The sequence below is a fragment of the Camelus dromedarius genome, chromosome 25 (genome assembly GCF_036321535.1).
Source record: "Camelus dromedarius isolate mCamDro1 chromosome 25, mCamDro1.pat, whole genome shotgun sequence".
NCBI lineage: Eukaryota > Metazoa > Chordata > Mammalia > Artiodactyla > Camelidae > Camelus > Camelus dromedarius.
Window position 1 is genome coordinate 18,886,294 of NC_087460.1, and position 13,294 is coordinate 18,899,587.

General features: G+C 40.5%; 1 protein-coding gene across 4 annotated transcripts in view; it reads right to left on the reverse strand.

Annotated features, from left to right (window-relative positions):
- Positions 1-1,480: 1,480 nt before the first annotated feature.
- Positions 1,481-13,294, reverse strand: part of TMTC1 (transmembrane O-mannosyltransferase targeting cadherins 1) — a 239,030-nt gene continuing 227,216 nt past the window's right edge. For all 4 annotated transcript variants that reach the window (XM_064479164.1, XM_031443862.2, XM_064479165.1 and 1 more), the window contains 2 exons: positions 12,033-12,110; positions 1,481-7,408 (listed from right to left, as the gene is read on the reverse strand). In XM_064479164.1, coding sequence (XP_064335234.1) covers positions 7,268-7,408; positions 12,033-12,110 — 219 coding nt within the window. In that variant the 3' untranslated portion in view covers positions 1,481-7,267. The remainder of the gene's footprint in view (positions 7,409-12,032; positions 12,111-13,294) is intronic.

A 13,294-nucleotide genomic window follows, 5' to 3' on the forward strand; every position in this document is an offset into this window, starting at 1 on the left:
ACTCCTCCTTCTTCTTGGCAAGAGGGAGAAGATTAAAACCACTACAAAGTCATCACAAAATAAGACAGAAGGGAAGGAAAAAACGAACATGCGCTGTGCAAGCATGGTGGGACCCACAATATTCAAGTTCATGGCTAACCAGAGCATGTCCCCTCGCAGTCTTGTGTACGTGGTACACCCACAGCTTTGTAGGGTCTTCAGTCCTTTGTTTCACACCCAGAAGTCTCCATGGGGTTGGGCACTGGCTCGTTTCCTGTTACAGCACAGCTCCCTTTATTTCCAGAGTTCAAACCCACAGCCGCAAGCGAGACCTGGTTCTTCTATACAGAGGATGGGTCCCTTCTAGGGACCTAACAAAATAATGCCTTTCCGTTAAATAGAAAAAGTGCCATTCAATACGAATTACGTACATCACAACAGCCAGGTCATTCATTTTAGATTGAAATTTGCAAGTGTAAGTTGAGTTTGTGGTGATGTTGAAGGGTCCAAATGGAAGTATTCTCTCATAAAAAACAAAACAAGAATTAATCACAGCACTTTAGAAAAGGAAAGGCTGTCAAGGAGAGCAAGTTGGATTATCCCACATTGGATTGGAAAAATCTGCCTTGAATTTGAACATATCCTCGTTAAGGTGGCGTAATAATGATCTGGTACTGGCGGCCTTCCAGGACTCTTGATGGAAGCCCCAACTCTAGGAATAGTTGTAAAATTTAAGGAGACTAACCCATGAGCAATGAACAAGTCATGGGTAAATAATGTTTTGTTTAAAAAATAAGTTTCTCCATCCCTGCTAAACCACTGGTCTGAACTCTAGAACCCTCTCCAAAGTCCCACAAGGTCTAAGAACCAGCAGTAAGGTGATTTTTGGGGAACTTAGAAGCAGCAATTTCATTTGAATATTTGTTGCGGAGACAGCTGCCACTAGGATGCCAGAGGACGTGAAGGATGTACATAGAAGGATGGGTGAAGACAATTTATTCCAGTAGTGTGGCCGTGAAGGATGTAGAGATGTGGTAGCAACTAGAGATGAAAAGGACTAAAGGAAGGTTTTCTTTTTTTCAAATGATCTGGATGGTGGCTCCCTGTATCTGTGTTTTAAAATAAGAGAATTGACAAGAGCCAGCAAAAGGCATAAGTGAAAGATGAAAAAGAAAGACGTTAAGGAATGGAATAACGGTGTGCTACCAGAAGCAAAATCCAGGGCCCAGGACTCTCTTCCATTGTAGCAACAGGAGCGAGGGGAGAATTGGGGGCAGGTTAAGTTTGTAGACAGAGTGCAGGATATTGAGGGAGGACTTGTTGGGTATGAAAAAGAGCAGACAGAGCACACAGAACAATGCAATGAATGAATGAGGGAATGAATGAATGAGGAAAGGAAGAAAAGGCGGTCTTTTTTATTTGTAAAGCAAGCACCTCCTGGTGACATGGATTTTGGTGGGTACCCATCACGGAGCCCTTGAGAGACTGAAACAAGACATACTTATTTTCATCATATTTTATATAAAATAGACATTTACATAAATTTTATTTTGGAAAGACCTGGGCAAAGGGTACATAATCAGACTGAAATGGGAGAAATACTTTATGGGAGATAAGAGTTCGAACTGGCACAGCAAAAGGAACAAAAACGTACATTTAGATACAATTGATCATAGTAAAGTGTTATGAACAAAGACCACGAGGCAAGAATTTCGTCTGAAAAAAAGGAGGCCTGGGCGAGTCACAACAAGTCAAAGGATCTCCACATTATAAGAGCAAGCCATGGCTTCTACAGATATTTGAATTCCTTAGGAGGAAGTTAAAAAAAATTTTTTTTCCCCAGAAGCGTAATGAAATCACTAATTTTATGTGTCCAGACTGCAAAGTAAGTGGTTACCTCTGGCATAGTCAAGCATTCGGGCAGCTCAGTCACTTTTAGGGTTGTTTGTGTACGTGTTTTGTCTTAAGGAGTTCTAAAACAAAGGGCAACACTTATCAGTTTTGTCTTCAGAAGCAGAGGGCTTTCTGTTTGGACACAGGAGACTCACGGAGCTCCGCAGAGCTAACCAGTCCTTTAATGGTTAAACGTGATGGAGACATTTGATAACTTGTCCGGAGTGAGGCGGCTCCTCGTGGCAGAACAGGGCTAGAACCCAGATCTCCTGATTCTTGGACTGGTTCGCCCCCTCCTATGGGCCAGCAAGACAACCCCAAAAGGACATTATGCACACTGGAAACTTCCAAAGGGGATACAAATATGCATGTGCACCACCGAGAATGGGATAAATCTCCCGGATTTCTGGACATACACACATCTTTTCAGTTTGGGGTATAAATGTTGATCTAAACTTAGAAACTGACAATGACCAGATCTTGTGGTGGGTGCTAATTTTACATGTTGCATGCCCTGAAGGTTTTAATTGCAAGGATCCTTTGGTGATAAAAGTGGAACATTTTTATATGAGCCAATTGATAGATGTTGATTCTGTTGTGACATTTGATTTTACTGCTATTAACCACAGCTTTGATTGAAGTTATTTTATTTCTTTGATTGAAGTTTTCTTTTCTTTAAATTATATGGCTACTAAAAAACAAAAATAAGGAAGGAAGTGCTATTTTTGGAGGAACTGTTCAACATACTCCACATCAAAAACTTCGAGAAAAATAAAAAAGTTATAATATTTCCCCATATTATTTTTGGCATTCTAATTTTTTTATCTTAATTACAACCTGAATACAGGATTCGTTGGGTATTTACTCTTTTAAAAATATTTTATTTATGTATTATTATATTATTGTATTGTTTTATTTTGGTGGGGTGGGGGGAGGTAATTAGGTTTATTTTTATTGGAGGAGGTGCTGGGGATTGAACCCAGGACCTCATGCATGCTGAGCTATACCCTCCCCCTCTTTTAAGGTGTCAAAAGATGTCATTTAGATTAAGTTTTGCTGCTATTGAGAGATACTAACATACAATTTAATCAAAGTAAACATGATCTGGAAATCAGAATAAAAATTAAAATAAACAAAACATAACTACATTTGCTTTGACTGTGTTACTAATATCCTATAGATTTATTGCTCTAAGCTGCAAATCCATCACAAGTCTTAGCAAAAGTGCTTTTTAACTGGTTCTAGTAAGTACAATTAAGGAATAATAACCAAAGCTGAAATGTGTGACCCAAAGAAAGAGACACACAGGTGTAGGCATAAACTCTATGTCATGGACCCTTTATGTGAGTTACAAAAATTAGTTTTATACACTGGGTACCTCGTCTGGTCCATGCAAATGGCAAGGCAATTCCTCCCTATCTGAGAACCAAGAATTCTATAAATATAAAGTCAAATTACAGTCCAATTGCCATAAATGCAGAACCACCTCACCCAACCCACCTGTTTGTCAATCTTAGCATGGCAGCCTCAACCAACAACTGTGCCATGAGTCATTCTTTAGAATTCTTTGGCTCATTTTAGTCTACATTTAAAAGTTAATATTGCAAAAGATCATACATGTTGACTTTTATAAAAGTCACAAATTCTTCTTAAAAGGTTTTAGCCTGCAGTGGTTCTCCAGCCTAGCTGCATGTTAGAACCATCACCCGGGTGGCCGGGTCCGAGGATTTTCAAAGGTGTGCAGGCTATCCTAAAGCCCGTCTAGGGGCAGAGAGAACCTGTGTGTGAGAGAAGAGATCTCAGCTAGTAGCTGAACGTGGCTCTTCAATCTGAGGAGCCTGGAAGGTTTCACAGAGACAAGAAGAAACCCACATTTGCTTTTTATCCCCCCTCCAATGACAGTTTTTAAGGTTACTTGGAATGGAATGGTTTGGATTTTCCCATTTACTCTTGCTGAAAAGCAGTTGCACAGCAGTATTTGCATAACCGCTGCAAAACCCAGCATCCGACGAGGTACCACGTGTTAGCGCGTCGGACCCTTCCTGCTGGGGGCAGCGAGGAACTGTGCGGAGCTGGAATCCAAGCACTGGCAATCCTCTTTGCTTTGTGACAGGCTTCAAAATAAACAGACCCAAAAGAATAGGTCTCAAGATCCCCTAAGATAAAATTTCTTTTCCTCCAGGGTATTTGAATCTTTGGTTTAGTTCACTTTTGCTACATCACTGAACCATGTTTCATGTATACTGTTAACAGACTGAAAACATCTGAATCACTTAAAAAATCCTGAATAATTCCTAAGGTTGAAATAAGCTTGTGAAGCCATTCTCATGGCTCCTAGGTCGAAGGACGGTGAGAGGACTGTCACTTATGGTGAATGTGAAGGCAGGGAGAACCGGTTCTAGGCAGGACAGTAGGACAGGTTAGACAGACAAGCAGTAGGTGGGGAATATCCGTGCGCAGGGAACTCTAAATGTAGCTGAGACAACATAGCAAATGCTGCTCGGAGTAACAGTCACAAATGAAAGTGATCATCAGCTCAAGGGTTCAGCCAGACTGAAGCAATGCCTGTCTCGTCCTCAGCCACCTTCCCACCTATCCAGGATCCAGTGCAAAATGGAATCGCAGGACCCCTTGTTCAAAAATTATGAAGAATTTCAAGCAGAACATTCAAACATAAGGTGCTTCTGAGTGCAGAACTCTGAGAGTCTGCATGAAAGCTCGCCCCTCAATCCCATCGCAGGGAGGGGCCACCGACTCATGTGCCAAGTGCGCTTTTGTTAAGGGGACCTGGCGGCATCTCCGTGGCTAGCCAGGGCACTCCGTTTTTGTTTTGATAAGGATGAATCCCCCATATTTCATGTTACAAGAACAAATAAAAACAGTTATAAAATACACTTAACATCTTTGAAAAATAATATGTGATTTATTTTCTTATAGGCACCATTCGACTAGGAAAACTACTTCATTGGTCACATCTCAGTGAGGGTATTAACTCAGACGAAAATATCTGATTGATCCAACAAACAGTGCTCGCTTTTAATGTTCAAAGAGATGCCAGTGTGTGCAGACAGAATGAGACAGAGTGACAGAGGGAGAGAGACAGAGAAACACCAAAAGAAGGCAGAAGTCTCCTGAAGGCCATGTGACGCTTCTCTCAGACAGTTTTAGGCTGTTAACAGCCATCTCGCATTTATTCCAACAAAGGTACTCTTACAGCTTTAGCAGCACTTCAATTAAGGCATTGTTTTCAAAATCGGGGGCTCAATCTTTCCCATTAACTTTCTAAGCATGCGTTTTCATTACAGATTATTCTAGAAAATTGTAATTCAAGTCCTTAGATCCTGCTTTTAGCTAGTGCTTCACATTTTCCTACTGGAAGGGGGGGATAGTCATTTTATAATAAACACTGCGGTACATTTCTTGACCTTAGGACTATAGAAGTGTCATTTGGGAGGGGGAGAAAAAGATTTTAAATAAAATTTTGGATAAATTTCTGACAGATTACATTAAAAGACCATTAGAAACAGATCATAGTGGTAAGATATACATTATTGGATTACTGACGCTCACAAACTGATGTAGGCTAATGCAAATTCTGTAATCCTCTGCATTTAAAATATTCCTGGCATCATCCATGTCCAAGGAAGGTTTTCTTCCTTTTATCTAGATTTACCTGGACAAAAAAATAAAGAGAGAGGCAGTGCTTTCTGATACCGAGGTTGAAAAGAAGCAGAAGGTTTTTTGCTTTGGCCTGAGCGTCACATACGCTTTAGGCTACATTTATAGGACAACTGACTTAACAGCACTGCCCGCAGTGGGTTGTGTTTTTTTTTTTTAAGTTTATGATGAAAACCAAATTAGGATCATGTGTTCCAATTTCTTCGATTCCAAAATATATTCTCGTCCCAACACTGAAGCTGGTTCCTAATTTCTTCAGGTTTTGCAAGTGAATAATCGATCCACGTTTTTTGAGGGGCTGTTAAAACTGAACTTTGTGATTTAGCTTTAAAATTGTTGTGTCATCAGTTGTGAATGCTGCTATTAAAAACCACTATGTACAGACGGAAAAAAAATGTGTGTATATATTAAATATTTTATAAGTTAGGAAATAAATAACACTAAGACAAATGTCAAATTGTAAGTTCAACTTTGCCAACCCTATCTTTTAAATATAAATATGTATCTTTTAAAATTATGAATTTAGACTTTTCCCCTAGATTTGTTGAGCATTCTCCATGAAATCTCCAAAATTACAGATACAGAACCAAGAATTCTGGGTTCTGTCACTCATGTTCGAAGCACAGAATTCTCATTAAGCCCAGACAGACAGATCAATAGAGCTTCCTTTCCATCTATTTAAAGTCTATGAAGATTTCTGTAATATACTATAAAGATTCCTTAATGGTTAAATATATTTTCAAAAAATAATCATCTCAGGACGTCTGAATGTTAAGATAATAAAGTAGAACATTTCTCTCAATTAATATCTTTAATATTTCTCACGTAGAATATACTATTTTTTTCTCCACCAAAATAACAATATATTTGGAAGCGGAAACATTTATGATTTTAAAAGCACTTATGAAATCTTAGAGCAGAACCACCACTCTGGTAATACTTGTAATAAAATTAAAATAATTTAAAACATTTCCATAAAGAATTAGGGGTACCAAGATCCTTGATTGCCCCCTTGGAATAAAAAGACCCATATACAATTCCAGAAGCTTCCTTTTTGATATATGAAGCAGTGGGAAAACAGCTCATTTCAGGGTGGAAGTTAATTTACTTCTCAATAGGGCTCTAGTGATGTCCTCAGAAGGATATTAGATAAAGCTCACTTAGCAATAGCCCTTTTCCCCCATATATTCCAGAAGATTTTACAAAAACTACGTGGTACTCATTTTTGGTTCTGGAGAATTAAATGAGCTCCCTCTTGGTACAATTTCCCAAATGGTTTATTCTAGAGGATTCATCCTCTTTGAAAGAGCTCATCTCATAAAGAAGAGAAGCTCTGACTTTGTAGCATTTCAAGCCCCTATTTCTGGGACGGAAATGTCTACGCTAAGCAACAGAATTAGACTTCCGGGTCGGAAAAGCAGGCAAACGTATGAAAGGAAATCTGGAATTAAAGGAAACAAAAACATCTGTAAAAGGTGCAGTCTGCCAGCCTTCCCTCTCAGGCCGCCCAGCCCAGGCTCGCTCTTTTTGTCTTTCATGGAAATGCAAGTCCCCAGCGCAGGGTTACCAGCAGGTGTCCCCAGACGTGCCCCCCTGAGCTCCGAGTGAGAGGCACGCTTCAGTGGTTGTCCCCCAAGGATGTGAAAGCCGAGGCTTCCGTCCCTTCCTCCTCTTCCAAAGGCACCGGCACTGTCCCTCGAGACTGTGTCAAATGCTGCTACGTTTGGTCCTTTTCTCGAACTTCTTGAAGCCTTTTTTCTAGCCGATCCAATTTGGCGAGGTTCTCCTGTAGCAGTTTGCTGTCTGGAACCAGCTGTAAGGCTGTCTCATAATAAGCTCTTGCAGACACATAGTTTCCCTGCCGAAAAAAAGAAAGAGAAGAATTATGTTCTGATCCAACAGAATGTTCTCTTGGAGAATGGGGAGACTAAAAAACAGAACTTCCGGCCCATTTTAACATTACTACCCTCACAAGGAGACCCTGTCTGTGCGTGTAATTTTATCCTCATCAGTTGGTGCTTTTGGAGAATCCATTTGTTTTAAGTACCAGACCAGATGGAGCATGTGAAGGATAAGAGTTATACCATACGGTTAAATGGCAGAAAAACAGATTTTTCAATTCTGCTAATATACGGTATGAAGCAATCATTCCAGAGTGTTCTCCCAGGGTTATTCCTTTGTAGTTAAGTGGAGCCATGGCAGTGGAAATTCATATTGAGAGGGAGGGGGAGGGGGTAGGATGGGGGGAGAGGGGTGTGTGTGTGTGTGTATGTGTGTGTGAGATATTTTTGAAATTGCAAGAGTAATGATTAAAAAGTAAATAGTTTAGTACAATAGCCAAGACATGGAAGCAACATAAATGTCTATCGACAGATGACTGGATAAAGAAGATGTGATTTTATGCACAGTGGAATATTACTCAGCCATAAAAAAGAATAAAATAAAGCCATCTGCAGCAACATGGATGATCTTGGAGATCATTATACTAAGCAAAGTAAGCCAGAAAGAGAAAGACAATACCATATGTTATCACTCACATGTGGAATCAAAAAAAAATGACACAAATGAACTTAATGACAAAACAGAAACCGACTCACAGACATAGAAAACAAACTTATGGTTGCCAGGGTTGGGGCAGGTGGAGATATAAAGTGGGAGTCCGGGATTTGTAGATACACACTACTATATATAAAATAGATCAACAACAGGGTCCTACTGTATAGCACAGGGAACTATATTCAATACCTTGTAATAGCCTAGAATGAAAAAAATATGAAAAGGAATACATATATGTATAACTGAATCACTATGCTGTATACCAGAAATTAACACAACATTATAAACTGACTATACTTCAATAAAAAGAGTAAATAGTTGAGTAATCCACTATACTTACATAGTGGTAGGAAGCATTTCAATCTTGAGCTTAAAACATAAAAGTAACTTTTGCCTAACACAGGCTTTAATGCAAACGTAAGTTTTTATAAAATGAAAAGAGTTGATAATAAATAATACGGAGTCAAATTTATCTGATACTCCAGGTGTGTGACAATATGTGTCTGCTGGATACTCTGAAGGCAGCAGGGAATGTATGTCACTCTGGACCTGCTAAGGACACCTGTCTCCACACTGTTGGCCGCCATCTGGTCTGTTCAATGTCTCCCAAACTGGCAACAATGTGTGCCTGGTCCCAGAGAGTCAGAATTCTTAACTTTTTCCAGCCTCTTTTCTGCCACTAAACATGTTCCTTCCCTATGGTCTACCCTCTTTCAGACCTCTGTCCAGAGAAGGAAGCTCGTTAGAGATCTCTCCATTCCAAAAAAAGATGAACTTCATTCTACTTTATTCTCCGTTACAGCTCCACGTGGATGAACGTTAGTCATTCTCTGAATTTTCAGCACAATTTAAAACAGTATCCCTAGGAGTGAAAGTGCTCTGTAGCAACAGCAACTGATATTTATCAAAAGCTTAACTCTCTTCCAAGCGAACTGACACGTGCCAAGACCTCGGGCACCACCGGATGTGCAGAGCGCACTCAATCTGATGGTCACTATCATTATTAAAAGACTGTTTAGGCTCCGTGTAAAATCTGTTTCTTACAGCATTCACTTGTCATTATTTGGAAAAGGAGAGTGAAATGGCAGGAGAGAACGTTGTACGCTGGGAATCCAGGCTTCAGCACGTGCACAAATGAAAATACTTCTGATTATTAACAGTGTTTCTGGTAAGAGGCTGAACAGAACTCTGGACAAATGAGAACCTGGATTTAGCAATGTTACTGCTTTTCTCTTCTGTCTTCCCACAAATTGCTCTTTTCTTGATGAAACTGGAAGCCTTATTTTTTTAAAAAAATATTTCTACCTGTTAATCCAGTGTCCCCAATTTCTAGATGCTAGATAGAGAATTTGAATTATCCAGTTTGTAGCAATGTGCTAGCTCCTATGACAGCACTGGTCCTATGTGGCTATTTACATTTAATTGTAATTCAGAATTCAGGTGCTCAGTTGCACCAACCACATTTCAAGTGCTCAATAGCCCCATGGAGCCAGTGTCTACGACCTTGGACAGAACAGACACAGAACATTTCCATCACGGCAGAAAGTTCTATCGGCCAGTTCCATTCTAGAAAAATGCATGAACGTCACAGGGCAGTATTGAAAACAGTACTAGGTGATATGGCTCAGGCGATGCAATTCTTTGATTATTAAGAATGTATTGCAGCTTTTTTTGGTCCAGCCATTGCATTTTATGTAAAACTTCATGAAAAAATAGTATCTTTTATCACCAAGTACTATGAGCAAGGGACACTCTCTTCTCCCCTCTCTTTATCTCCTTGCAAAGCCTTATCCCAACTCTCAACCTTCCCCGAGCCCTGAGCCCTTCCTGCACTTCACCCAGGCTCAGGCAAGGAGTGGGGTCTGGGAACGGGGTAACACCGCTTGATGCGCCCACATCCTGGCAATGCAAAAGACGCAGGAAGTGAACGGTTGCTCTAGAAGACCTCAGGATGCTATTCCTGCAGCCTAATGGTGACATCCAACTGACCACATCCAAGCCGTGCGCCTGGTCTATGTATGTTTATATCGGATTGCATCCTATGAATCTACTGATATTAGACATTTAAAAATTGCAAACAAGGCAATTTTATACTGTTCAACCTAACCCACCATGTCCACTGAGATGAAAAGAAGATAAACTCATTTTTAACCAGCATGCGTGTTACATTTTAGAGCAATACACTCAATAGATCCTTCCTCCATCTCCAGACACGTTTTCAGGGGAACACCTCTAAATCCAAGGCAATGAGTCCCCTTGTTAATCTGAAAAAGCAACATAAATCTACTGTTGTCTCTTTATTTCCAGAGCCTGTGGGATGAGTGTATTTATGGCATTTCTCTATTTAACAGTTGAACCCACTGCTTTAAATGCATGTGCACTCCATCTAAAAACATACTGAGTATATTATTTGAAAATATAACATATATTAAATTATTATGTTACTGCTTTTAAAAATAAGTTCATTCTATGTTTTCCGACTAGATACTGCTGGACACCGTGGGATGTCATTAAGATCAGAGCTCAGGCCAGAGATCTGGCCTTGACTGGATTCACCATCTCTGTTCCTCTGTTAGATCCAGGCTCATAGCTGCAGAGCAACTATCCCATTCTCCCCTCCCATCTATATAGTCATAGGTCACCTTTTCATTTTGTTGTGTTTCTGAGAGTGACCAGTTTCCACTTAATCGTAAACCCTATTAAGCCTTTGTTTAAGACCTAATCAGTACCTTGCTATTTCGTCACGGTAAAGGCTGATAGAAGCTAGAAAAAAAGTTACCTAAACAAGATCCTTTGAAAATGTGTCAGATCGCGGCATTTCTCCACTCAAAGTCCTCCAAGGACCCCAACCTATTTGGCATGAAAACCAAAAACCTTACCATCCCCTTCAAGGCCCTGCATCATCTGGCCATGGGACCTCTCTGACCCGGCTTCTTTCATTTATTTTCCCTTGCCTCCTCCCTTGTCTTTAAATACACCAGCCCGGTCATACCTCAGGGCCTTTGCACATGCACTTTCCCTATTCTGCCACATGGCTTGCTCCCTTCAGGTCTCTGCTGAAATCACATTTTTTCATCAAGGCCTTCCCTAACCACCTCAATTTAAAATTTTGGCCCTTACCCCTGGCACTCCCTATCTTGTTTCTCTCTTTCATTCTTCATAACACTTATCACCATCCGATACATTGCATGTGAATGTAGGCATGTGTGTATGTATGTGTTTATTTATTTATTGCCTGTTTTCGCCTCCTAGAATGTTAGCTCCATGGGGACGGGAATTTTTGTCTTATGTGTTCACTGCTGTATTCCCTGTACCTAGAAGAGGACCTGGTATGTAAGATGCTCTCTACACATGCCTGTCAAACAAATGGATGGATGAATGAATGACAGTGCATCTTTGTCATTACAGACAACAGCCCCCCAAAGGGCAACTTTCAATTACTCACTCAAAGGTAGCTTTTCCTTTCGAAAACAAACATGCACACACAACCGTGTTTTTCAGTAAAATATTAGGGACTAAAAGATACATTAGATGTAAGAAACAGGAACACTTTATCTTAACAGTGAGTTAAGCTGCAGGAAAACGAGCTACATTAGTGAATCCCTCACAAGACTCTGGTTCCCATAAGCAGATTTCCTCTGCTCCGTGATGATACTTAAGTACATGTGACTTTCTTTATGATAAAGAGAATCATGGAATCTAATTTATACAGATTTATTTTGAAAATGGCTTCACGACATTCACTATCTAAATAACACAAAATGAATATAAACTGTGCTGATTTCACTTCTGAACACCTCTGTTTCGGGTATTCAGGTAAGTCAGAGAGGGAATTCACAGCAGATGCTCAGTCTTTTAAGGGAGAAAAAGGCAGAGAGAAAAGGAAGGGGAGAATGAGCGCACACAGACGCGGATTCTTTTCTTACCTTGATGTGCTGAATCCCACCCATGTTCATCCAGGCCTGGGCTTGATCTGGGTTGAGTTCCACGGCCGCTCTGTAGCTCTAGACATACAAGAAATAGCTTCAGAAATTTCAAGTATCTCGGGAAACGAGAACCCATCTTTCACGCTACAGGATTGCGAAGACCATGCTCTTCGTATGTGAAAATTTCAACGGTGAACCAGCCCCTTCTAGTTCACAGGTGTTCCCTTCATGTCTATGATTTTTCAGAGTCCATGATTCTAAAGTGGAGGAACCTGAAGCGTGTAATTTCCCTGCAGAGCTAACCTCTGGGCTTCAAGAGACTGAGATGCCTGCCGGGAATCCACGTGGTTTCTATCAGAGCGCAGCGTTTCTCGCTGGCCTTGACCTGCAAGAAAATGGTGCTTTTCGATCTTTTTCGCTATAAATGGAGTTTGGAAGAAGAAAATGTTATAATCCTAGAATCCTAGCATAGTTTCCTACGCAGCTGAACCCTCTCAGGACACGACCGATCTGGTTATGCAGCTCACGCCTGAGTCCTTGGAACGACCGATGCTCAGCGTCTCCTTAAGGCCATCTCCTTTCATGGGAGACAGTGCTGGTCATTAGAAAGCCTTTCTTTTTCTCCTGTCTTATGAAAGGGCTTCACGTGTTTGAAGGGAGTTACCTATTTCTCAAATACTTTTTGTCTGAATAACGTATTCCATTAAACGTAACATCTGTGAGGCACATTTTTAATATTTTGCACCTTGCTTTGCAGCAGAGGCATGCTCACCGCTGAGTCTTGACTTGAGGAGTGGTTGCCACCTTCAGTAGAACTAAAGGCCAAGAGTATTGCCTTCAGTGACAAAGCTGGGGATCTGTGTGTACATTCTCACGTTCCTTGCTGTTTTTATCAGCAAGAATCCCCCTGAGCAGATCCACGAAGTAACTAGAATCTGCCCATCCCTCCTCAACTTCAGTTTTAGGAGAAAGAATCAAATGTTAAGAAACTGAATTCTTAAAAAGCTGCTAAAGTAAACTGAAGGGTCTGTCTCGTGGATTAATTTTTATCCACAGAGATGGGATGTCGTATGGAAGTCAAGAGCCCGGATTCAAATCATGCCCTGCCTCTCACCCTCTATGTGACCTTACGTGAGACACATAACCTCTGAGTTTCAGTTTATTCAACTGTAAAATGGAGACCATGCCTTTCTTACATGATTGTGTGAAGGTTAAATTACTTAATACATGTGAATCATACGCAAAAATGCGAACATATTACA